Below are 26,993 nucleotides of genomic sequence, written 5' to 3' on the forward strand. Positions count from 1 at the left end.
ATCAAGAATCCAGCAGCTGCATGATTTTATGTTTAGACAACATTGCCAAAAAACTGAATGTGTATTATTAATCATCTAACATAAACATTGATCATTTTATTTTACAACTCTTCCAAAAACAGACTTATTGCTTAATACGGCCAATTTCAACTTTATTTAACAAGTGTAAGATCATTTTCTATGAAATCTGATCTTTTTTAGTCTTTGCTACAATAATCACACATTTCCTAACTGCCAATGCTGTAGCAACATAATGTTCTGGTTTTTGTTTGGAACCCAGTGAGCACTTTTCGCAATACACTTACCAACGAGGACCGATACAAGAAGGCCTGTCAGCCGTTGCTCTTTGACCTCCTGGATCATGGGCTTTTCACCAGGAGCTGTGGCTTTGCTCATTACCGTCAGCGCATTGACATGAGTGACTGAGCGCACAGTAGCAGCGGTGAGCCAAGGCAGACCAAACAGTGGGCAGATGGCACCCAGTGTAACAATGAGCAGGAGATCCAAGTGGAAGCCTGAGCCTTTAACCAGGCGTCGCTCCTTCTTACTGACAATTAGTCTGAGTAAGATAAAGAAAGCCTTTAGAGTCATATCTTCAAGGAAAGCTGAATCAATAATCAAGTCTTTTCTGTACATACGATGTGATTTGCGTTTCCATGAAAATAAGAATAAAGACAAGAAGAGCAGGAACAATAGACGCTCCCATCATCCAGGTTGGAAAAGGTTGCTTGTCACCGAAGGGGCTAATGAACCATCCTCTCTTCTCTGGAGATGTGACTGAAAAGCCCGATGGCACATTGAGTTTCTAAAAGTAAAATAAATAAAAACAAACCATAAACACACGAGCTGACTTCTGTATTAAAACTAGAAATAGTTTTTAGTTATACCTGGGTGTAAGTATCAGGAATCGAGTAATCCACCAATACAGAAAAGAGGATGGAGATGGGGATGCCAAAATCTCCAATAATTCTTCTGGCCTGGGGATGACAAGAGAACCAAAATTGCATAATAAAATGAAAATTTCAACAAATCAGAGCATTGGCAACTGTTAACACCTCTTTTATCACCATTTTTTAAATGTATTTTCTAGACCCAGTAAAATGAATGGAAGACTCAAGTGAAGAGGAGTGCAGACTTTTGGCTAACTTTTAGCACTGAATCAGTTTATATGGGTGTTATCTGGCTGTTTTGACCTTTTATGGTACGTTCACACCAAACGCATTTTGGACGTCAAAATTGTGCCTTGGTTGGACGCTTGTGTTCATTGAATACAGACGCTTGTCACCAGTGTCGAAGATGCTCGGGACGTGCGCCCAGTGCGTCGAGGAGAGGGGCTTCTCTGTTGCCGGTGGTGTTCATACAATGGATGATATTGTGGCGATCAGTTACGTTCATAATTCACCCAGTGACTGTGATATGGTGGGAACATTGTGTTGAGAAGATGGTGTTTCCGGTCAGATGTATTTTGGTGTGACTCAGTGTGTGCACTGTGATGTCAAAGGGCTATAGAGAAGTGTGGTGGATGGAGAATGAAGTTTGGAGTTCCTTGCTGAACATGCCATTTCCGTGCCCAGTTTGACGACCTGCTGACCGGCATCGGTGCACACATCTCCTACCAGGACACCAACTACAGGCACCCTATTCCAGAAGAAGAGTCCCTCTCCATCTGTCTCCACCTCCGGTTAGTGTTTTTCCTCCTTCTCCTCCTCCTTCTTCTTCTCATTATTCTGATACGTCACGGTTGGGGAAAGCTCCTGATTTGTCGATGCGCCGCAATATGCCCGTAAAGTTAAAAAATCCCAACTCCAGCGTTGGCCACGTTGGAAGCACCGGACGCACGCCAAAAGCGTCCACCACACGAAAAGCTTCAAAAGGCGCGGGACGCACAGCGGGACCTCTGACGCTCCCTAGAAACGTGTCCACTATGTATTGTGAATGTAAACATGACGCTTTCCACGCTTTCAACGCTTTTGGTGTGAACGAGTGTGCGGCGAAGAGCAATGAGAATAAAAAAGGCTTTCTTCTCATGACATCTCTATTTAGATTATATTTGTCTTTGTCTGCTAATAGCTAATAACTGGTGATTCATGAAATAACCTTTTATTGTAGTTGGAGAAAAAAAATGTCCCCAAGCAAGATCGTCTTTCCTATTTCCTCAGTATTACATATATTTGTGTGTTGCTTCTGTTCACATTATATGTTATTGAGAGGGACATGTTCATCAAATTTCAATTAAATTAGTTTAAAATGTGCAATTCAAAAAGTGTATATATTCAAAGATTCCCAATATTAGTTTTTAAAAATGAACTTTTGCTGTCAGATGCGGAGAGAGGAGTCAGAATAAGGGTTTTGAGGTTTTTGTTGCTTTTTGCCACTGAAAATAGGCGCTGGGAAAAACAATAAACATTTCACCTTCAAACATCTTTTTAAGCAAATATAATGTATTAATATTGACAGAAACACAACAAGAGGCATTTTAAGTTCATAAAATGTTAAACATTTTCTTTTGATTACCTTGCCACCTAAAAAACGACTGTTTCTGAACTTCCTGAGAAAGAACGCAATGAAGAAAGTGCCGATCATAAGCACCAGAGACAGAAGAGCAGTGTTGGGCTGGTTAAAGATGGGACCTTCAGCATTTTGAAAACCACCAGCTTCTCCTGTGTCAGTAGGGTATAAGGACAGCAGTGGATGCTCCTTAAACACCTGAAAAAAAGGAGACAACGGTGACTCAATTTGGACATTCACTGCACCGAGTGATTCATGCTTTGAACCAGGGTTGGGGTCAATTATAATTGTAATAGTATGACTGATAATTAATTACAGTTACAATGTAATTATATATGTAATTGCAATTGGAAAAATCTGTTGTTGTTTTAATCGTAATTGAATTGTAATTGAGTTCAGATAATTTAATTGTAATTGCAATTGGCATGAAAAGTCCATAAGAACTGTAATTTACAATTTAATTAAATGCAAAACTGTTACAGTTCTATGGCTTAACAATTATTAAAATGTTTCATACCAATTTTACCTGTCAGTAAATCTTGAGGATCATTTTACCATTTATTAAATTAAAATCTAGGGGTATACTGACAGAAAAAAGACCCAAACGCCCACACCAAAAACATTAAAACCAATATTTATGATTATGAAGGCAAATTATAGATTATATTTTTTAGTAATTGAGAAATTAGTTTTAATTGACATTCAGGGGAAAAAGAACAATTGTAATTTTAATAGTAATTAAAAAAAAAAAATGGCAGTCCTAAAATCATAATTAAGTTATAATTGAACATGGATAATTGAAGAGGTAATTGTAACTGAAAAAAGTAATTGACCCCAACCCTGCTTTGAACTAATAATAACTAAGTGGATTTTGGGATGCAATCAAAGGGCTCGTCACCTTGATGAGTTTAGAGAATGTCTCATAAATGAAAATGAGCGAGATGAGGAAAGCAAAAATCTCCTGAGTGAAGGGTGAGATGTAACGGACGAGAAAGCTTCCCTCTGCAGCCACAATCACCAGCACGATGAAGATGAGCCAGAACCCGATCCACACACGGCCCGTCAGGTACTCAAAATTATGGGCCTGGCAGAACTGAGTAAACAGACACGTTAGAGAAATGTCCTTTAAAAGGATAGTGTCAGGATTGGTAAGATACACAGCTCTGTGGGCGGTACCTTGTAGAAGGCTTCTTCGAAAACTAGCAAAGGCCCTGAGAAACCAATGATGAGAAGCGGCTGACCAGCCAGCAGTGAGAATATCACTCCCAGTGTCGCAGTTGAGACAATGAGCTCAGTCACTCCCATCATGCCCTCAGTTTTCTCTCCTGGGTTGAAAAAAGCCACGCATATTTAAAACAACAACGTCTAGCATCAAATACATGTATTAAAACCTGGTGATATTTTACCCAGCAAGCCTCCGAAGGTAATGGTGGGAGACAGAGCGGCAAAGTAAATGAAGATGACGGCAGCGACGCACTGCATATCCAGGGCGTCCTTTAGATCACTGATGTAACGTGGGTAGCGGCGACGGATGTCATGGATGAGGCCACCAAACGGGATCCCTGATCTCTTTAAGGGGTCCACCTCCTGGTCTCCCACCTCCTCCTCCTCAGGACTCACCTCTGAAAGGTTTGATTAACTTTTTAACAGATTCCGAACAAAACTGCAACATTTATGACACCTTTGGATGCGATAAACCTTCTCTTTAAATTAATTTAGGCATTCCCTAAAAGCGATGAATTTAAAGAAGATGGAAAATAAGTTTCTTCAAACTCTATTATCCTTAAGGTCAATTTGAAGATTCAATGTTTATCATTAAAGAAATGCCTCATATTTCATGACTTTTCCTAAATTTCACTGTCAGCCATTTTCAGAGCAGCCAACCCCATATTGCCAGGCATTTTAGATGATTTTCACTGAACTATCAAGAATCATAGTATATTTTACTATGTATATTTACTAGTATATTACTATGACAATCTGAAATCTGAAACCCTATTCTGAAAGATTAGACTCTCTACTTTCATCGTTCTTCAGTAATCAGCCGTTGAATAGAGGCGAGTTTCACACAAATCGGCAGTTTGTGACAAAAAGCTGAGAAAAGAAGCCTTTTTATGAAAAAAAAGTACTTGACTTTGAAGCTATTTTTTTTTTTTTTTGCTTTAGTGACACCTCAACATTGGTTTCCTTGTATAAAACTACAAAAACAACACTGAGACCAGGCTTTTGATGGAAAAATTAATATTATTTTGCTATCTAAGTCAAAGTTGAATGGTTTGCTTACTGTATTTTGGCATTTCTCCAAGTCTCTCCTCCCGTCAGTTTACGCAACTTCCTTCTCATCCCGGACATGCCAAGTGTCACCGCTTGCCCCGTTTTTTGGATTGTTTTATCTCACCATCGTGACACTATCGCAACACTCTCAATAGTCCACTTAGTTCTACACATGCTCTGGTTGAGTGTGAACTGCTGTGAGCTGGTGGGAACTTCAGCATCAACTCTCGTAGCGCCATTTTCTGTCTTGTAAACTCTGCCCATCACCGGTGATCTCGCATCCAAATGTGTGCTGCTGCCACCTACATGTCACCAGTTGGTCACTACAGCATTGTACAAGCTCGATATTCACGAGACCTTCGTCACACTGTCTCCTAGCAACCCCAGCCGAAAAACACAAATTTACGTCTTTAGAAGTCTTTGGCAGTCAACGTTACTAAACCAAATTACGTCTTTAAACGTCAATGGCAGTCAATGAGTTAACCATAAAATAATGTGTTGCTGAACACATATTGCACGCAATGAGGTTTTGGAACAGCTCTTTCACAGTGAATGTGACATAGAGGAAGATGTGTCTGAGATAGAGGACTTGAATAACCTCAACTGTGTTACAAAAAAGGAGATAAAAATAAGCAAATAAATGTTTATCAACAAATAAAGTGTCTGACACAAACCTGACAAAACCTAATCAAATATTTTCTGAAAATAATTTTCTAGAGGCAAATATCCCTGGGGTCAGATTGACCCCAAGGGTAAAATGTATTAGTACTGTAATATTTGACGACAATAGGAGGGTTAAAGAAGATTGAAATTAACTGAATCTAATAAATATTACCATTATATTTCAGTGATTTTAATAAAGGTTTTTATATTCTAATCCCTGTTTCATATCACGAATCCCTAATTGTAAAGAAGATGTATCCTTATGTATATATCCTCTGTCATATAGTCATCTGGTTCTTTGTGTTCTCTTTCTGAGCACCTTTGTTATCCAGCTCCATTCCACTGGAGGATTGGTGCCTCTTCATCTCTCTCTCCTTTCTCTGGTGCATCATTTGCTTTTGAAATTCAGCAACTGTCTTCAGGAGGTCTTTGCCCTCCACGTCGGAGGGTGGAATGACGATGCTGTAGTCCAAGAACTCATTGATGCCGTTCAGGAGGTCCTGTCTGTCATCGGCAAAGTAAGCCACCTCGTGAAAGTTCTGGGAAAGAAAGTCAAATAGAGAGTCAGCACTGTAATGCTGAGATGAGAAGAATCATAACCACAAGATTTCAATCCTTTTAACCTCTACTTAGGGTCAAATTCATTGGAAAGATCTTTGTGTCAGCTTTTAAGATCTCAATGTTGGGAAAGTTCACTTTCTTCACAAACTCGTTCTAAGTTCCGTTCACACATTTTAAAATGAACTAGTTCAGTTCATAGTTCGAAATTCTAAATTTTGGACAAAGTTCTCAGTTCCAAAAATGAACTATAGTTCATAGTTTTTTTCACACCCAATATGTTGCTGCAAGCTATTGCCCTCAAAATCCTGGCATTTCCCCATTGTTGCCACCATTCAGTCCATAGCTGCAGCTTTCCCCTAAAATAGGAATAATTTGGTGCTTGAATGGACTTTAATGAGAAATTATTAAAACAAAAACCATTTCAATAATTTTCCAAACCTGGAGTTAGCATTTCCTCAGATTATTTTACGTGATCATACAGAGACAGAATCTGAGGTAGAGCTGTTAATTGAATGGTGACAACTTGGCTGTAATGTCATTCTCAGCTCTGATGTCCAAATTCCGAAGGACCTTGAACGTAACATGCAGCCTGCTGTCTCCATTTGGTTGATGTTGTTGCCAGATTTGGGATTTTTAGTCCTACATATTAACACTGCTATTGATGTAAATATATGTCATTTCAAATCACTGCCAATGACATATATATATGTCAATATATGTCAATTGTGTTTTTCAAAGTTTTTCAGAAAAAGTCTTTTTTCTCAGTTTTTTGCTCAGAAACTGGCTTTTTGTGTGAAACTACCAATATTCATCTGCTGATTACGGAATAATGAAACAAGCTAGACATTTTTTTTTCTAATGAAAGTGGAGTCGATTCTTTAAGATTTTAGATTGATGATTTTGTAGATGACGGAGGGCTACATGTACTAGTGTTGACGTGGCACAGAAACATCACACTTACACATTAAGCCTAAACCTCTGCTTAGAGGATGCTCTAGTGCTCAGATGTATTGAAATGCAGCTGCTCCGTGAGTCTGAGGAAAGTTAGCCTGTTTCCAGACAAGCACGTGCTGACAGCGGGGTTTGCTCACGTCTTTACAACATCCTGTTGTATTTGGAATTTGGCCACCAGAAATTTTTGGTGCATGACTAATACTAAAGCTGATAGCCGAAGTTTCTGAGAAATCTATGTTTATGTATGATTCTTTTGAAATGCAAAAAAATATGGTCTTCTGCCGGTGGGCATTCATATACATTAATGTATACAAGTCCCTCCTTCCTCCCATAGACCCATTTACAAATGGAAATGATCGCCGAGTGCACCCAGCCAATAGGCTTTGAGTTCCTGTTTTTCAGACCGTCAATCAAAGTGAATGCGAAACTGTGCAAGGAAACAAGGCTGCGCGTCACAACAGCAAACAGATAAATATTATTTTGAGTCTTACCTGACACGTTGACTTAAATCAATGTGACCCGATGCAACCTTGTTATGATCCGCGATGCGCGGGCAAAAAAGTAGAGGCGTGGCTTCTGGTAGATTGGCAGAGGCAGTGGGAAGAGGCAGTTGTAAATGTAAAGGCCCATTTACAACGTGTTTTAGGCAAGTTTATGCTTTAAAGGCTCTACGGATATGACTCTCTTGAACAAAGGTGAAGAAAGTGAGCGAGTGTCGTTTACAAATGCTAGAAAGAACGCGCTCCTAATAATGTTCCTCAGGCAGATAAAGTTCACGTTCCCCCGAAATATCAACTCGTTCAGGTACAACAATGTAAGATCTAAACTAAGTCCTTGAGCATCGTTGTACAATTGCTTTTGACTATGTACAGTCTCCTCCAAAGGTATTGGAACGGCAAGGTCAATTCCTTTGTTTTTGTTGTATACTGAAGATAATTGGGTTTCAGATCAAAACATGAATATGAGATGAAAGTTCAGAATTCCAACTTTTATTTCATGGTTAAACAACTTAGGACAGAGCACCTTTTGTTGGAATCCACCCACTTTTCAGGCAAAAGTATTGGAACATGTACCTGATGGGTGTTTCTAGTTGCTCTGGTGTTGCTGGTTTTAGCTTTGGGTTTCACCTGTGAAAACTGCATTTGCTGTTAAGCAAACATGAAGACCAGAGAGCTGTCTATGGGAGAAAACAAACCGTTTTTGAAGCTGAGAGAAGAGGGAAAATCAATCAAAGCTATTGCTCACTTGTCTTTAGTGATGATGTAACTCATGATGGTAGTAGAAGAATGAATTCTGAAGTCTACAAAAACATTTTGTCTAGCAATTTACTGAAAAATGTATCCAAACTAATTGGGAGAAGCTTCATCATGCAACAAGACAATGACCCAAAACACACTGCCAACACACCAAATGATTTCATTAGGGAGAAAAAGTGGAAGGTCTTAGACTGAAGTCAATCACCAGACCTTAACCCAATAGAGCATTTTACCTCCTGAAGAGGAGAATGAAGGTAGAAACCCCAAGAAACAGACAAGAACTGAAAGAGGCTGCAGTAAAGGCCTGGAAAAGCATTTCAAATGAAAAATGCAACAGTCTGGTGAAGTCAAAGGGTTGCAGGCTTGATGCAGTTATTGCTAGTAAGGGTTATGCCACCAAATTTAAAAGGTTATTCACTTAATTTAATAATGTCTGTTCTAATACTTTTGCCCACTTGAAAAGTGGATGGGTTCAAACAAAAGATGTTCTGTCCTGAATTGTTTAACACATCTAGATGTAAATAACATGAAATAAAAGCTGGAATTCTGAAATACTGTCACAAATTAATTCATCTGAAACCCAAATGTCATCAGTATACAACAAAAACAAAGAAATTGACCTTGCCATTCCAATACTTTTGGGGTTGACTGTGTGTACATACGTTTCTGGCATTCATTTATTCATGTTACCATATTTCTTTCTTTCTTTCTTTCTTTCTTTCTTTCTTTCTTTCTTTCTTTCTTTCTTTCTTTCTTTCTTTTATCTGAGCGATTGGACGCTTACCTTATCAGACATGAGTGTGGAGAACGAGCGTCCAATCTCATGGTAGTCCATGTTGGACTGACTGGGGCCGAGCAGAATGAACAGAAAGCGAACAGGGACGGGAACCTCGAGAACCGAATCCAGAGCTATCGCCTCACTCAGCCTGATGAAGGCCATGGCTGGTTGCTCCAGAAAATCAACACAGCCTGTAAAAAACAACAACAAAGATTCCTCATCAAGCAGAGGCCACAGCTGCTCAGAATCCACATTGTAGGCGACATTCTTGGTGAGTAAGGCAAGGACAGGACTGTGTTTTTCATCTTGCACAAGTTAATTATGCTAATCTGGAAAGCATATTTGATCTTTTGGTGGGGGGGGTTGAACAAAGAAAAAACCAAATACACATATTTCTAACAAATCCACATTGGGCACAGAGCTTACCAACTAAAACAATGACAGCTTCAGCGTCTTTTGGAATCTTGGCCAGGAGCTTCAAAGATCTGGCTGTAACTGGAAGGCTTTCAACAGGCAGAGGGTGGAGAGATGTCTTGGAAGAAGGAAAGTACCAACATTACAATTCAGATGTGACACGGAAGCATAGCAGTGCATGCAATCAATAATGTGAAACTATACTGGGAACTGTGGGAATGTAGATATTTACTGTCCCGTTGTTGAGACCGCCTTATTGTATGTATGTATTTATTTCGTGCCTTATTAGAACATTTTATTTAGGTTTTTTTAGGGTTTATGGTTTGATTAGCTTTATGTGCTCTATATGTATATGTATATTGATAAATAACTGTAAATGTATATTAACATATTGTAAATGTGTATTGCTATATATAACCAATAATCTGATGTTAAAAGCCACATGTTGAAGGAATTGTTAATTGGAACTAGGTCTGACTGTAGGAATGTTGTTTTTGTTTTGTAAATTGTGATTTGTTATATGTAATTGTACACTGCACTAACAAGACAATTGTATTGGATGTGGACTCCAGGAAGAGTAGCAATGGCTCTAGCCAAAGCTAATGGAGATCCAAAAAAAAAGTAAAGTAAAGGTGATTAATCCCATTGACATGGAAAAATAAAAGTAAATAATCGGTTTGCAATTTATTACAAGCAGCTCAACAAAAATTCATACTGTGCAGCATGAAAATAAATCATGTCACGTATCATGAAAACGGAAAAATAGTGGATATAGTGCTGCCACGCTCTAAAAATTAAATGAAGTGATTTTTTTTGACAGTTTTACGAACCCCGTGAGAATGAGGACTGAATGAGGATTAAACTTGTGGATAAGGCCAATAATCAAACACACATTTATTTTATTAAAAACATTGAATTTATTCAATTGACTAGGCTACTAAATAAAAATGAATCAAAGTGATGTTAGTTGAATGGACTTAAAAACATACGTTTATCATTTCAAAATGTATTATTGCCTAATGCCTAAATGGATTTGACTGAGGAATTTATTTGTCAACAGTGTGCGTTTCATTTTATATCATGAAAAGATGTGTTTTTACATGCAGAAAAACATGGTACACATATGAAAGTAGTCCTAAAAATGTGTAATGTTTTTTTGTCCCCTGTAAACACTTGACATAATGAGTTTTCCTTTGAGATGTATTGCATAGCTCTAAATGCAGTATTAGAGTAACTGAACCCCAAACCCACTTTTTTCTGTTGAATACATATGTATTTGGGTATTAAGTACCAAATACTTAAACTACTATTGTAGCCACAGCTGCCCTGGGGCAGACTGACAGAAGCGAGACAGCCATAGTGCGCCATCAGCCACTCCGACCACCACCAACACTCACTCACACACTAGGTAATGTGGGTGAAGTGCCATGCCCAAGGACACAATAACAGATACCACTGGGGCCACTGCCACCCCACTGTACAGACACATCGTGTTCGTATCCCCGTCTGTCTCTGCATGTGCGCGGACGTACTTTTTGTCGCTGTGTGTGAGTCTTCCTGGTTTATATGCTCAAACATACTTGTGCGGAGAGTTAAAAGAGAGTCATACCATGTGTGTGTGAGGTGGTGTTCAGGGGCTCTTTGCTGGAGAGCATGGTTTGTCCATGACTGCTATAGTGTCTATAGGGTCGTGTGTGCGTGGGTGAGCTTCACGTCGGTATTGTGTGTGCCTGTGATTGTAGTGACATAGCTCAGCTGCCACTTGGGCTGGGTATCATGGCCAATTTCCTGAATTGATTTGATTTCGATTAATAAGGTTTTGAATCAATTTATCACAATTTCATTTTGATTCAATATCGATCTTTCAAATTTTACTTGGTTATTAATAAGATGGTTCCAAACATCTGACGTAAGTTGTGGCGGCTTACCCAGCGCACCTTCCTCTGCCATGTTTGCACTGAATTGAATGCACTCTTGCGTTGAGCAGGTGCAGTAGTCTACTTTGCTAACACCAAATTACAGTGAGAGACAACTGAGGTTAGGCTAAAAAAATATATATTTTGGAAAATGTTTTAAATTCCAATGAAATCAATTTTTTTACTCAGCTCTAGCTGTCACTGTGCAGTGCTGAGGAGCAGTCTACCGTGACTAGGTGTGTCTTATCTGCTCCAGGAGCAATGCCCATAGTCAAGGCATTTTTTACATTTACCCCTTAGTGGCAGGTCAGCAAAGATCTCGGGGTTTACTTTAAACGCCTACTATAAACACACAAAATTAGATCATGCAATCAGTTCCAGGTTTTAAAGATCACATTGGTCATGCTACATTAATGTTAGTATTTTGTCCACCCAATATTTAGCGTGCTAGAGCTAATCCACCTGAATTGCACATTCATCAGAGGCAAACATGCTCAATGGTTTAAGCGCTTTATTTTGCGTGTTCGACATATACTATTCTGATTGCATGGGATTAGTGGATCAATCCCAACGTCTATAAAGGCGAGCAGGGACGTTTGCTCATGTTTTTACGCACACAAACCATTAGTAAATCCAGCCCATTATAAATCAGTGCTAATGCGTTCCGAGCAACTTCACTCCATAACTGCTTCTTTATGCTTGAAGAGAATACTTTTAATGGGTAACTTTAGATTTACCCACTTCTAAAGCCGTGAGGAACATTAGGATTTCACAGTTAACATATCAAGAGGCCATAACTGGAAGCACCTGTAGGCTGAGAGAGAGCGTAATGTAACCCATGTGCCACATGAGACTTTCATTCTGCTTCCATGAAATGTAACCGAGCCTTGTGTTTTTCACAAGTTACAGGCCTCATGTGGGAACTTAAAACAATAAGGCTGAAAAAGGCACTTCACTGTGACATTGATCTTAATAATGTCCGATTACCCTCAGGGACTTCTGTCAAAGCTGGTTCATCACACACTTCATATCTGGTTAAAGCCTCTGACTCAATATGACCACATTTCAACATAAAAAGGAGTTAAACAAAGGAAAGAAACGTACGAAGAGGGTGGTAAAGACGTCTTGTTTGGGGTCGTAGACGCTATGCTTGATCTTATGGTGCTCCTCATGTTCCTCCGCCACCAGTGGCTGGTTGGTGTCCACGTGATTGTGATTGGAGCTTCCATGTAGACTGGTGGACGAGTGGAGGCGGTGAAAGCGATGCTTTAGATCGCTTGGATGGCTGTAGTGAAAAGGTAAAACAAAAGTGTGAAAACAAAGGCAGACAGAAATTAATTCAAGTTAAAGAAAATAATTTGATCAATGTATTTTGGCGACTAAGCAGGTCTAAATGAAGTTGAAGGACACATTTTATGAGGGTGTTATCCAGCAATGAACAAACTGCGCAAAGTCATAAGCAGTTTGTAAAAGCCTTTATTTGCTTTGTGTGACTCTTCACACGAGAAAACTCAACCAAGTTGTGGCTTTTATAAAAGGAAAAATACCTTGTGTAATCCAAAACTGGTCAAGATCAAAGTTTTTTCATTACCAGGGAGTAATGCTCAGATTGTGTCAGATGGTAAGGATAGAGCTGGACAATATATCGAAGTTCTCTATTTTGGCGATATAGAAAACTAAAATATTGCATATATATATATATATATATATATATATATATATATATATAAATAAAATAAAAAAAAATAAAAAAAAATATATATATATATTTATTTTATTTTTTTAATAGCTTATTTTGTTTTATAAATACTAGTTTTAGGAGTCAGAATGGCATGTAAATCACAGTTTGATGATTACTGAGTGCATCCTAACCTAGACCTAGGTAAGGACCAAAAATCTTTAAAGCTTTTTCATTCCCCAGGTCCTGGACCAGGTTGCAGCACACAGAGATGATATGCGTTGCACCTATTGGCCAGCAAGCTATTCTACAACATGAATCCATCCTGGTCTGTCCTTAAATATCAACAATTTTTGATATGGCCAGGATCGCTCTGGACTTGATCCAGGACTAATAAACCTTTTCCGCTGACATCGCTCACAGAGTTGACGGGGCAAAGTATTTGTCCAGGACAAAACATCTGCTTTAGTTATTACACTCACTGCTGTTTGCTGATTGGTAGAAGCTAACATTTCATTTGTGTGTGTTTTTTCTGGCCATGTTTCCTCCTGAGTTCACAAAAAGCAACTGCTGGGCAGGTTACAGACCTGTGTTTGAGAAGCAGGGCACGAAGAACACTTGGTCTGTCTTCTGCTCTGATCTGGTCTGAAATAATCATCGTCTCTACCACAATATGAACAATGCCAGGCAGAGAGGTCTGCTCCAGATCCAGAAGGATTGCACCTGTGGAAGTAATGGAAAGGAAAACACGGCTGACACGTTTGGAAAGATTTTGTATTGCATTGTGATTTTACTAAAGTAGAGTCCAAAACTGAAGCTGGAAAGGCCCACTTTTCAAACATAGACATTAGCTTCACACAGATTCTAAATCCAAAATGCATTCTGACAGTCGTCACCTTGTGTGATGGTTCGTCGCAATTCCAACAGGCTGCGAAAGGACAGCGAGGCCACATGGGGTTTGCCCCAGCGTTCGGTTTCTTCCTCCACATCCTCCTCAAACTTGATCCAACGGGCTCGCTCCTTCCAGCGCATTTCATGATTGTTCTCAACAATAAGCTCATCTAGCTCTACAAATAACTAGAAATAAACAAAGATGCAAGGTTTAGCCATAAAGAAACAAGCTAAAGATCTAACACTGATGGGCTGAGATTGTTTAAGTAATTGTTCCAAGACCAGTTGGTCAAAAACCAGTAAGAGTTTCTTCTGGCTTTTGTTAAAGGTGGGCATGTCTGTGCGATTTTTTTTCAATCATTGTAATCAGCTCCAGCTCAAATTGTGCGACTCATTTTCAGAGTCCGAATGTGCGCATTTCATGATTCATGTTCTCACATTACACGGCCCAATGCTCTGACATACTCTGACTGCTCACACTGTACAGTACCTCCACTCACGACACGCCGGGGTCTTGTTTCCACAGATGCAACGTACAAATCAGAAGAACTCTGAAGCGTCGCCATTTAAAACAGAAGAAGAAGAAGAAGAAGAAGAAGAAGAAGAAGAAGAAGAAGAAGAAGAAGAAGAAGAAGAAGAAGAAGAAGAAGAAGAAGAAGAAGAAGAAGAAGAAGAACCTGGAAGTGGATAGACAGTCGCAAATTTCAGCAAAAAGAGCTCTAAAAAAGAAAAGGTGGCGGTGTAATGGACCAGGAACTGGCTGGGCAGACGTGGGCAGTACAATCCCTCAATTCTACAGCGGTCCTCCCGTGATCGCGCATGCGCAGTGTGAGAGTTTGAGGTGAGCTGGTCCGTGGCACTGCTTCAACAGTGTGACACCCTCACAAGGAGCAACAAGGATTTTAAACTGATTTGATTTTCTTGCGACCATATTATTGTTGATCGGGAGCTGGTCGTGATGTTTTACTCTCTTCTCGTAAACTACACCATCTAGCTGAGACTTGGTCCGATCCCATATATAGTCGGAAGAGGCCAAAAATCGCACAGTGTATGCTTGCCTTAAGGGGTTTTGTAGTTACTGCTACTTCAGCTGGTATAAAGAAAGTTATTCTGATGATCATATCTACAGTAGGACATAAGTCAATTATTAATCACATTTCACATCGGTGGGGAATTCAGTGTAATGCTAATTTTGTTGTTGCAACTAACCTCATGTGTTTTCTTATCGGCTGCTCTCTTCTTTTTCTTCAGGCTGGATAGCGGTGTAGAGCTGTTACTGGTTCGAGCCATCTGAAATCGGGAGGACTTCTTCACCAGGTGACGTCGCACACCAGGGTTGTCTTCAAATCTGTGACCTAAACAGGCACAGATTTGGTTATTTAAATGTGTATTGTAACAGACAAACATGAATTTATGCCAGAACCAGCCAACTGTGAGTACACGCTACATCTCCTGTGAGATATTAATTACACTTCATGTTTGAAAAGAACAAACAAAACATTTGTGTCTGTGTGTGTTTCCCAGCTGAAGAAAGAACATCCATTAAAAAAAAAGAAAAAAGCAGATGCTCAATGGTTGAGGGAGATGCTGCAGCTGGTGTACTATGGGAAACTTAGAGAGAAACTGGGTTCATTCTCATCTGAAAAGTGCATTTAGTTCTCGCTTCTTAAAGTTTAGATCCTGCTTTATTTGATAAAGTTTGAAGATGTGTGATAACTACCTTATAAATTGTCAAAATGTAATGTTTTCTTCAATGATTACAGAAAATCCACGACAGAAAACAGGAGCTATACAACAGCATGACTTATTCACACAAACTATTTTGACCTCAAACCTCAACAGTGAAACTTGGTCAGTTCTGTATGGTAGAAGCCTCAGAAATGAAACAATTACAATTACAGTTCTGAAAAGTTTGGCAGATGAATGAAGAATCTTAAAAAAAAACTGTGCTTGAGACCCTCCTATGGTTTCCTTTACCTGAAAAGGTCACACATGTTTTGGGTTCAACAAATTAAACCAAGAGCTTCCAGTTGTGCAAATCTACATTTTTTGTTGTGATTTTAAACCATTTTCAAAACAATTTCCAGAAGCTTCAGTTTAGCCATTGTCACAGTGTCTCTCAAGGAAGACTCGTAGATTTCATTTCAATGCTCTTGGAGTAGTGAAGACACACCCCACAGCAAGCCCCGGAAAACCCACTCTCACACACACATACATAACAGGAAGACGGACACACAGCGACAAGAAGTACACGCACATCTACGCACACACAGAAACAGACGGGAATACACACACGATGTGGCTGTACATACACACATAACTTGATTAACCCTCTGATTAAACCAAAATTAGCTCTTTATGGAAGCACAGAGCAAGAAGGATCACAGCAGCTGAACACAGTCTGCATGGAGTTGTCAATCAATACTCACTGACGGCTGAGAGAGCAGGAAACTAAGTCCCTCCTACCAGCTTTTATAGGAGAGGCGGGGCCAACAGTGATGGTTAGTGACAATCTCAGCCAATAGCAAAATTCAATTGTAATAGCCAGCGTTCAACCCATAGAGGGGAGTCACTCTGACATTTTACAACTAAAAACGCTAAATTAAAAAATGTAAATACTTTGACTAAAATATGAAGAGTAAAGTTAGGATCAATAAACTACAATTACTTGTATTCAGAAGAAAAAAGTGCTTTTGGAGTGTACTTACACATTGAACTGATCTTTAGTCAATAAATATACTATTTAATGACAACACTAACTTAACATGTTAAGGAGAGTGGCAAGTCACTGTTTTGGTCAATTCCGTGTGTAGCAGAGAAATATAATGTGTGATGTGACATTATTGCATTCACTAAAGAACTATAAACTAAACACCTCATGCTAAATCTTTGTCACAATTGCAAATTTGACTATTTCATGCTAGATAGTTTTAAACTCTGAAACTGAAATAATAAATTATGTGAATTACTGTGGAGAAGAAAGGGGTCAGGAGATATAAGATACACCAATCAGAAGTACTTGCTTTTTGTTTTTTGCACTGTTTGGGTGAAAAAACACTCATAAAACCAAGAGAAAAAGGTAAAATAAATGTGTCAATCCATGAATCTTGTTATAAATACAACCATGAGTTTACATTACTTTTAAAAGGAAACTTAGTTTAAGATGAAAGTTGTGATCATTTAGTTGAAAACTGAAACTTGATGGAACTCAAAAGTTGGTGTAATCACATCTGAAGTACTTTTGAGATAAGGAAGTAAGGCACTGAAATAAATACACAAAACCTTGTTCATCTATCAGAGGAGTGGGACTGGCTTGACTTTATTGCCCAAGCTGCTCCAGCAGGACACCTAAAACTCTCACAAAGTTGCAGACATATCACGTAATGGAAAAAGAAAAGAATCAAACTCAGGGTCTGAAACGAAGTCCCTAAAGGCTTTCGTCACATTCTGCCAACTTGTTCTCTTCTGCCATTTCTGCATTCCATAGAGGAGGGACTTGGTGCTTGTTTACATGCCTATGTTTTCACTTTACCCAGGTTTCTCACACTTTGGAGCTCCTTAACTTACTTTACGCCAGCAGTTTAATAAGTCATAACTATGACAAAAAAAAACAAAAAAAAAAACTGTCTTTAAGTGAAACATTTAAACTGCTTATTATGAAAAAAAAAAAAAGTTTTCCCAATAATTGTCCACAGCTACTGTACAAACTATTATCTACAAGATCATAGTACAACGATCGTTCGCACTTTAATAGACTGTAAGAAATTTCAAACACCATTAATAACAATACGCACTAGGGTTCCCACACGTTTTTCACAATGATTTTTAAAAACTTTTACAAAACCTTTCCACAATATTTGACCAAATTTCCATGACTTAGTACTGAAGCACCAAGGTCTTTTTTTTGCATATGCATTTCCTGGTTTTTAACGTATGACAGCTGAAGGGATCTTACCAATGCACAGTTTTATAAAAGAGGCAGAATTTGCGTGAATTTGTGAGATCTCGTGATTCCCGCTCAATTATGCTGCCGGTATGCAGCACTTTCACTTTGAGACTATGCTTAACATCTTTGGGGTTTGACATATTTCCAAAACGTTTCCAAAAGAGTTCAAATATTCCATGACTTTTCAAGACTGGAAAATCGATATTTCAAATTCCATAACTCTTCCAGGAATTTCATGACCATGGGGACCCTCAACACAGTTGTCCAAATGTATGCGATGAAATGTGTAATCTGGATACTCGGGGGGAACCAACCCAACATAATTGAGTCTAAATTCAAAAAATTAAAATCTGAATCTTTGAATTTTCACCAAATGGGCCTATAGCACTAATAATGGAGCTAATGACAGTACAATAGATGTTTAACCAACCTTTTTGGAACTATAGATTCCACCTATTGTCTCAGTCTTTTTAAAAGCAAAGAACCCATTAAAACATTGGTATTGTTTCCACTGTGATTTAATTTCCCACTGCCTATTAGGGGCTGCAGCGCTTCAGGCTGTTGTTTCCAAGAACAAGGCTTTACTAGGTCTAATGTGTGATGTTTCTACGCACAAATCCACACAGCCACCCTGGATTTGTCAATGAGTTAACTTTCCACTGTGGTGGAGCAATGGGTACCACTGGATCAATGGACCAACAGGAAACAACAGCAGACAAGCATAGGGTCAATACCCCAGGTCACTTGGTCCTGTGTGTGGCCATCACAGAAGCTGTGTTTGTCATTAATTATGCCAGCAGGGATCTGCATAGTCAATGTTTAATGATTGTTTATGTAAAAATAGAATAAAGTCCTTGTCATGGTAATTTCCCAATGTGTGTTGCATCAGAAAATAGGATTGATGACATAACAGCTATTGGCGTTAAGTTTGGACAGAGCGTAAAAGCAACCCTATAGCTTTCCACAGAAGCATATTACTTACGGACTGGTTCCACTGGTGATCCCAGCGAGGTGTGGATTGACTCAAGCAAGTCATAATCATCAAAATCCAAAACAAACTCCTCAAAGTCTTCCCCACCCTCAGCATTGGACAGTGAGCCGTGGTGCTGCCTTTGGGTGACAAAACCTCTCTGAACGCTGAAATTATGCTCAGGTCTACGGCAGTCATCGCGGCGTGTGTTTTCAGAGTTTTCATGTCCATGGTTGTCTTGTCCCTCAATGTCTGTCATCTCCACGGTCGGTACCTCCTCCTGTCCACCGCTCTCCCCGAGGACGCACTGATCATCCAGCTCCTGTCTGCCGTTGCTCTCCCTGAGCCGCCTCTCAACAGGACTCTGTGTTGTATATTGTAACCACGCTCCAAATCCTGTTAAACACCTGTTTTGATGGCAATAATTTAAATAGATAAAAATCAAATGTACATAATAAAAATGTAAAGTTACTTCTTGTCCCAAATGCAAACCTCACAACGTTGACTTAGCTATTCCGTCCAAAGTGAAATGATGATGAGAATGCTCTACTTTGAAGCCCCCGCATGTCAGCTGACAGTTAGCACTGCCCTTTTTTTCCATCACGCCCACAGTTTATTGACACACCAGATAGAGTACTAAACAAGAGTGGTTTTCAAATTGATAAAAAAGTGGTTAAGGCTCTATAGTTTCTGCCAATAATAAATGGAAAGCAACATAATAGTGTGGTGTACCGGGTTATTTGGACAAAATAACTTCACCATTAATTGTCAGGTCAATAAATCTTGAACCTAGACATCCACTTTGGTGAATGGCAGCATTTTGTAAGACCTTTCTTTATCTTTGCCTCATCCTATAGGCTATTTAGCTTTTAGTGGCCCTTTAAGGCCAATTTTGGATAGCTTTGTTAATACTTAAATTTAACCTTCCAATGGTTGTTATGAAGAGCAACAACCAATTCTCTCTTTTCCTAGGCAGGACTGTAGCTGGATTGGATGTCTCTTCATGTGATATGAAATAAGCAATAACTGTTTCTCAATTTTATTGAAAGTCCTTTGGCCCTGTGATGTTATTTAGGCTGAGAAATTGCCCAGTACAGTGTTTGGCATTTAAAACGCTTAGTGAGTTGCACACATACAAGCGTTGCACAGAATAGTTCTAGTCAAATAAATCATGCACATCTAATGAATGTTTCTAAGTTTGGACACTTGGACTGACTGATACCCTTAACAGCATTAACTTTTAACCCTCGTGTTTCCTTTGACAAATAATATTCTCATGAGAACTTACCCACACCATGGGTGCGTGTGTGTGTGTGTGTGTGTGTGTGTGTGTGCGTGCGTGCGTGCGTGCATGCGTGCGTGCGTGTGTGTGTGTGTATGACCTACTACTCACACAAACCAAAGTAGAACTGATATTTCTCGCACTGTGGGGGGTGGGACATTGGTGGTTCATTCAAACTAAGGGAGGAGCAAACATATAAAAGCTTGCATGGCAGCCCTTTATCCAAATCATTCCTCATTGTGATCTGTGTGTATTGCAATCTCTCTCTCTCTCTCTTGAAAATGACCTGCAGGAAAAGGTTTACTGTCAATTAGGTTTTTGAACAGCTCTTTCACAGTGAGAGTGATGTAGAGGAGAATGTGTCAGAGACAGAGGATTGTGTTGAGGAGCACCCTGATTTTGAGGCATTCTAATCTGTATAAATATGAGAGGAAAAGGGGGGCCAGCAACGTCAATCAATATGGTTCATTCTGTGAGAGTCATGAAATTGCACCTGAAATTTCAAAAGATTTGGATGAAAGATTTTCAAGATGCACAAACTCAAAAACTGAAAGTTTGACCTGCCGGTGGTGCTGCAGGAAAGGTCATATCATCCCCACAACCAATAGGGTTCATACTATTGTGGTCATTAATGTTGTCAGTAAATTTGAGAAGATTTGGATAAAAACTATTCAAGGTCAATTCATTCTAATTTCAAAGTTTGTCCTGATGGTGACGCTAGAGAACATGTCAATGTTTCAATATCAAGGGGTTATTTATGTATTGAACAAATAAACAAAGTGCCTGAAATAAAAACCATAAATGGACCCCAAGGGTGAAATATGTTGTCATATTTGAGGATAATAGGAGGGTTAACTGAGGTGAACTATTTTTGTAACTTCAGAGAATAATTAGGTTGTTTATGACGCAGAAACAGCAACAACCCTGATTACCACTCTGCTGAAGAGTAGATTAATCATTTTGAAAGTGTACACAGACTTCAGTCAGCACTGTTGATCCATAGACATTAATAAATGTAGTAAATTTGATAAAAGATGCACTTTATTGTCCCTGTTCCTTTATATTGAGATAGAAATATGTACTTTTAGATCTGACTCAATGAAACCTAATTGATTTTCCATCTGTATGTTCCTGCTGTCTCCCATCATACTCTAAAGTGGCCACAGAAAATAGATACATGGATATCCGTTGTGAACAGATGGACTGAGAGGAATATTGACTTAACAGTGTGTCAGCGGCGATTGAAAAAGTAACTTCTCAACCAATTTCTGCAGGTCATAAAACCAGCTCGAGCCACACATTATTAAGTGTTACTCATTACTATGTTAATGAAGCAGCAATTAACGAAGATCACCAAACAAAAGCAATTCTTCTTACTTTGTATTCCCATATGATATTTATGACTACTCTATGGTAGGGGTTCTCAATCTTTTCAGCCCATGACCCCAAAAATAAAGGTTCCAGAGACCGGGGACCCCCACTGTACCTGAAGGTGGTTGAACACAGACATGAACATTGAAGAACAGTCATGTGGAGACAGGGCCATCTATAAGGGGGAATAAAGAGAGCTTTTTGGGGCTAATCCCTAAAGTCAGCAAAATGATGGTCCATTGTTCTAGAAATCTGTGATAACCACATTTATTAATTGATCTGAATAATATCCACTGTTATCCAGGAAGTTTATTACTATTTGCGCCATTGAATATAGTCATCTTAAAGATGTAAATCCTTGTTTTAATCAGAAATAAAAGGGGTCAAAAGTGACCAAAAATGGTGGAACTGGTGGTGGAATGGGATTTTAAAAAACACAGAAATTAATTAAAAGTTGCAAATTAGAGTGGCCAGAAACAGACAGAATAAGTGGTAAAAAGGGTTCAAACTGTTGATATTGGATTAAAAGTGGCAAAAAAAAAAAAAAAATAGTTTGAACTGGTAAACCGTGAAAGTGGTTAAATAGCTAAAAAATAAGCATGAAATATGGTGAAAAGGTTAAAAATCACAATAATGGGTGAACATAATTGAGATGAGGTTGGAAATGTGGTGGAAAGGATTTATAAATGGTGAAAATGTCTTGAAAGTGAAAAAAAATTGCAGGTAAGGCATTGAAATTTGAATAAGTAACATAATATAGCAAAAAAACATTAAAAAGATGAAAATAGGTTAAAATATGGAAAGTTTGGTGGAGTTGCAGAAAAAAGGGTAAAATTGAGCAAAAGTGTACATACATTGTTAAAAAAAATATTCTTAGTTTCTTAAAGCTAAGTTTCTTAAAACCCCAAATGGCTGAGAACATATGCTCTATGGCAGAGACGGGCAACTGTTAACATCTATCACAGGTAAGGATGTTCATTGTACAGGGAGGGCAGACAAAACTAAAAACTGAAATGTTCTTATATCTAAACGTTACATATTCAGCCCATTGACGAAAAATAAAATCTTCTGACCTTTTGTGGCTATAAAATTAGCAGTGATTTTGTGCTGTCCTTGGTGCTGAAACAAGGCAGATTTGACAGCTGTCACTCAGAGTGAGAGAAGGATGCGCTCCGTAACGGGTGATTGTCCGTGCTTCTTTAAGGTTGACTCATTATTCTTTTATTAAACATTTAGGTTAATTGGTTGTTTATGTCCACGCGATAATATTGTCACATTGAGTTTGCAAAAGGTGCTTTAAATTTTTTTTTTATTCCGTGACATTTTTATCTAACAACACCAAGCGTTTGTTCTGGGACCTGATGAATGTATGTATGTATGTATGTATGTATGTATGTATGTATGTATGTATGTATGTATGTATGTACAGAATGTATGTATGTATGTATGTATGTATGTATGTACAGAATGTATGTATGTATGTATGTATGTATGTATGTATGTATGTATGTATGTATGTATGTATGTATGTACAGAATGTATGTATGTATGTATGTATGTATGTATGTATGTATGTATGTATGTATGTATGTACAGAATGTATGTATGTATGTATGTATGTATGTATGTATGTATGTATGTACAGAATGTATGTATGCATGTATGTATGTATGTATGTATGTATGTATGTATGTATGTATGTACAGAATGTATGTATGTATGTATGTATGTATGTATGTATGTACAGAATGTATGTATGTATGTATGTATGTATGTATGTATGTATGTATGTCTGTCTGTCTGTCTGTCTGTATGTATGTATGTATGTATGTATGTATGTATGTACAGAATGTATGTATGTATGTATGTATGTCTGTATGTATGTATGTATGTATGTATGTATGTATGTATGTATGTATGTATGTATGTATGTATGTATGTCTGTATGTATGTATGTATGTATGTATGTATGTATGTATGTATGTATGTATGTATGTATGTATGTATGTATGTATGTATGTATGTATGTATGTATGTATGTACAGAATGTATGTATGTATGTATGGCCTGTCAGTGTGAAGCATTACGTACCACCAACAAATCCAATATCTCATTGTGAGTGACTCTCAATGGCCTCTTTTCTGTTTCCAGATGGGCTTTAAACAGTCGATGATCAGTGCTGTGGTGAAACAGGAAAGCCCAGGGGCAGGGTCGCTATTGAAGGGGAATCGACCACAGCCATGTTTAATTAAAGCCTTCTGATGCTGGGAGTTTTAAACTCGACACGTGAGTTCCAGCATTACAAACCTGACGTTTGTATTTCCCTTCTTAGAACTTTCAATATTTGTCAGACTTTCTTTTGATTCCTGTTCTGTGGGTTGTTTAGGACTTTAACTGTGATTGGTTAACCACTATATCATTGTTGGGGGTTTATATGTAAAAAGTGCTACAACATTTGCAATTACCTCAAAATAAGACAGAACTTCCAGCAGGTTATATATACAGTATATATATATATACTGTATATATGAAATCCATTATAAAAACATCTCATTATTGATATTCCATAACTTAAAGTTACTTTTCTTTAGCTTAATTCTCCTTTTTAACTTTCTGGTCTACTTTGGTAAAGGATGCATCAGTGTTTCCTAGGCTAAAGGCTGTTATAAAGGAAACATTGAGCCTCCTTTCCTTAGCTTGAAGAGAACTTGAATGCTCTTTATCATGGCCACCATTTAAACACTTCCGGGGGTCCAGGTTCCCATTTGCAATGATGACCTGGAAGCAGTTAGTGTTAAAGAACATGTTCATTGTCCCAAAAGTGGAACTGATGTTCCTCTGGTTCCAAGCACGCTTCCTTACATATTAGGCCAACACTGCCTCAATGAATGACTTATTAATGAATGTGCTGCAGTGCTAACAACAAACCCACTAAAGGCTGTGAGTTGTAGACATAGTCACAGGAAAAATGGACGTTAAAAAGATGTTTAAGAGTGAACAAAACGGAAGGTACATCAGTTTATATAAACTCTATAAAGTCCATCTTTAAATGACAACAACTTAAACACAGATCTTCTAATAATATATCAGGAAGCTTTAAGTACAAACAGGGGGGGGGTCAAATATAGAGCAGTTTGATCTCAAGTGGGCAAAATTGTGCCATCATTTACACTTCAACATATACATAAAATACAAAATATGTAAGAAATTGAACATATCCAAGCAATAAGTGACAGATATCAGTCCCAACAGGATCTTCATTATACATTTCCTACATTCTGTGACCAATTCTATTTAATTAAGGGAAATATGTCATAACTTGAGGATAAAAAATTTAACATTTTGTAAGAATTTTGAGTTTTTTTCCAACAGTTATCATTAAAAATGACTGCAATCATGCAATATAAGCACCGGGAAAACTATTGTGAGCGCCTGCAAATATTATTGAGTTTTATTTAGACGATGATTCATGTTTTCTCTGTCATTTTTAATTTCTCCTGAGGGCCGAATTGGATGCTCCAAAGGGCCATTAGTTTGACACGTGGTTTAAACCAGTGATTAAGAACCTCCTTTCCTTTGTCTGACTGCAACATTTTGCTTAAAATGTTTTTCTCTCATTTAGTCATTGTCATTGTTGGCATTTTGCTGGTAATAGCAATTATTTTTCTCTTTTAGTGTGTGTGTGTTTTCTGTGTCATGTTGTGTATTTTGTTGTTGTTTGTCTGTTCTGTTTATTATCCAATATACAGTATGTTTCTCTTATTTTGTGTGTTTTTGTGAGTTCCTGGTAATATTTAGTATGATTATCTTTTTTAACTAAAAATAAACATGATTTAATTTGTTAATAGCTCTCTCTCTCTCTCTCTCTTTCAAGTACCTCCTGTAGTGCCATCACATACACCTAGGGGTACACGTACCCCCATTTGACAAACACTGCTTTAAACAATCAATGATTTGGTCACTCACCTGCAAACTGCAAAACTAACACAAGATGGAGCTAAAATCTCTTTGTCAGACTGTTACACACAAGACCTCTATTCTGCTATGATTCCCTCCCCAGTACAACTTTGATTATAAAAAACAAACATCAATACATGGCATTCACTTACTTTTCATATCATCCAGATCAGCCGTGGCCAACATCTGGGCCTCAGCCTCATCCGTGGGCACCTGCTGGTACACAGCTGTCTCCAGTGCAGTCATGCTGCCGATGCATATCCTCTGCTGCAGGTCATAGTTGCTCCTCTGAGCGCCCTGCGGCCGGTGGTGGACGGGCCTTTTACGGAACCAGCCACAAGACGTGGATGAACCTGAAGCTTCAGATTCTGCAAAGTCACTAACAAGAAAAACGTAAAATTACAGTTTACTCAGTAACACAACTTAAAAAAACAAAACAAAAAAAAACTCCGCTCCTGATCCCAATCCTATCCGGTTTGGGGTCAATTACATTTTAAAATTACAATTGTGTTTTCAAATGTCAATTTTCAATTACAATTTGATTATAGTTACAGTGAGCAGCATTAAAGTTCAATTACAATTACTGAGGCTTTGATAAATAACCCCATAAACATAACCTTCCACTTTCACGTGTTAGCTTTCTGTTAGCATCTCTAATGATAATGGATCAGTCTCACCCATGTCTTAAATCAGCTGTAAAAGACACTAAAAAATATATGATTTATCATCTAATCTGTTTCTCATCTCCTGGTTACATTGTTCGGTTTCCTAATCAGTGAAAATATTGTTTTAATATTTTTGGTGTGGGAGTCAGAGCCTTTTTTCTGCCAGTATAACCCTTTATTTAAATGGTAAAATGGAGAACAGACAGGTAGTGGGAAAACTAGATATGAAACATATTATAATGATTGTTAGTAACCTACGTATGTGTAAGCTAAAGCTTTGTGTTGATCTAAATGATGAAATTAGCTGGACTCAATTACAATTTAATTATGATCACGACAGCAAAATGCTTTGTCAATTACAATTGTAATTACCTCATAATTGCAATTAACACAATTATAATTATCACTGTCTCCAACCCTGGTCCTTTTGTTCTTCTTTTGAAGTTTATTTCACCTATCTGACAGATAATTAGATGGCTTTTGCTTGTAATGTGTTCATTTAGCCACTAGAGAATGCTGTTTTACAGCAAACACTAAGCCTGTCTGTCATTAAACTGCTGACTCATTCTCTGTTTTCTTCATGTCAAACAGCAGCGGATTTGTGTGATTCAGGCTTTGGAAGCCATTTCAGTGTTTTGTTTGAATTCAAATTTGTACATGCAAATGACTGAATCCCCATGAGAGCCTTGACCTCCTTTTAATATATTAAAAACAGGCAATAACAAGGGCAGCTTTAGCTAAGAAAGAAGAACTCCACTGATAGGGGAGGTAAATAACACGTGACATCACTCCTGTTAGATGCTAGAATATATATATTAATAATAATGCCATTTAAAGACTTCATTCAGCAGATACTTGTGCTGATATTCACATAAGGGATTCCCAACATGTGGGCCGTGGCCCCCTTTT

The 26,993-nt window shown here is 38.3% G+C and overlaps 1 protein-coding gene and 1 long non-coding RNA gene across 3 annotated transcripts in view; one reads left to right on the plus strand and one right to left on the minus strand.

Moving 5' to 3' along the window:
- The window catches only part of slc4a3 (solute carrier family 4 member 3), a 77,566-nt gene that overhangs the window by 9,566 nt on the left and 41,007 nt on the right, over positions 1 to 26,993 (minus strand). For both annotated transcript variants that reach the window (XM_028435299.1, XM_028435300.1), the window contains 15 exons: positions 25,572 to 25,798; positions 15,103 to 15,248; positions 13,899 to 14,079; positions 13,590 to 13,725; positions 12,429 to 12,609; positions 9,421 to 9,526; positions 9,001 to 9,185; positions 5,765 to 5,984; positions 3,915 to 4,130; positions 3,685 to 3,833; positions 3,407 to 3,601; positions 2,515 to 2,706; positions 888 to 977; positions 639 to 805; positions 306 to 559 (listed from right to left, as the gene is read on the minus strand). In XM_028435299.1, coding sequence (XP_028291100.1) covers positions 306 to 559; positions 639 to 805; positions 888 to 977; positions 2,515 to 2,706; positions 3,407 to 3,601; positions 3,685 to 3,833; positions 3,915 to 4,130; positions 5,765 to 5,984; positions 9,001 to 9,185; positions 9,421 to 9,526; positions 12,429 to 12,609; positions 13,590 to 13,725; positions 13,899 to 14,079; positions 15,103 to 15,248; positions 25,572 to 25,798 — 2,645 coding nt within the window. The remainder of the gene's footprint in view (positions 1 to 305; positions 560 to 638; positions 806 to 887; positions 978 to 2,514; positions 2,707 to 3,406; positions 3,602 to 3,684; positions 3,834 to 3,914; positions 4,131 to 5,764; positions 5,985 to 9,000; positions 9,186 to 9,420; positions 9,527 to 12,428; positions 12,610 to 13,589; positions 13,726 to 13,898; positions 14,080 to 15,102; positions 15,249 to 25,571; positions 25,799 to 26,993) is intronic.
- On the plus strand, positions 9,157 to 23,748 carry LOC114454676 (uncharacterized). Its single transcript, XR_003672576.1, has 3 exons — positions 9,157 to 9,265; positions 15,145 to 15,210; positions 23,614 to 23,748. It is a non-coding gene; the product is annotated as an uncharacterized LOC114454676 (long non-coding RNA).

Source organism: Gouania willdenowi, chromosome 21, assembly GCF_900634775.1.
Source record: "Gouania willdenowi chromosome 21, fGouWil2.1, whole genome shotgun sequence".
NCBI classification, from domain to species: domain Eukaryota; kingdom Metazoa; phylum Chordata; class Actinopteri; order Blenniiformes; family Gobiesocidae; genus Gouania; species Gouania willdenowi.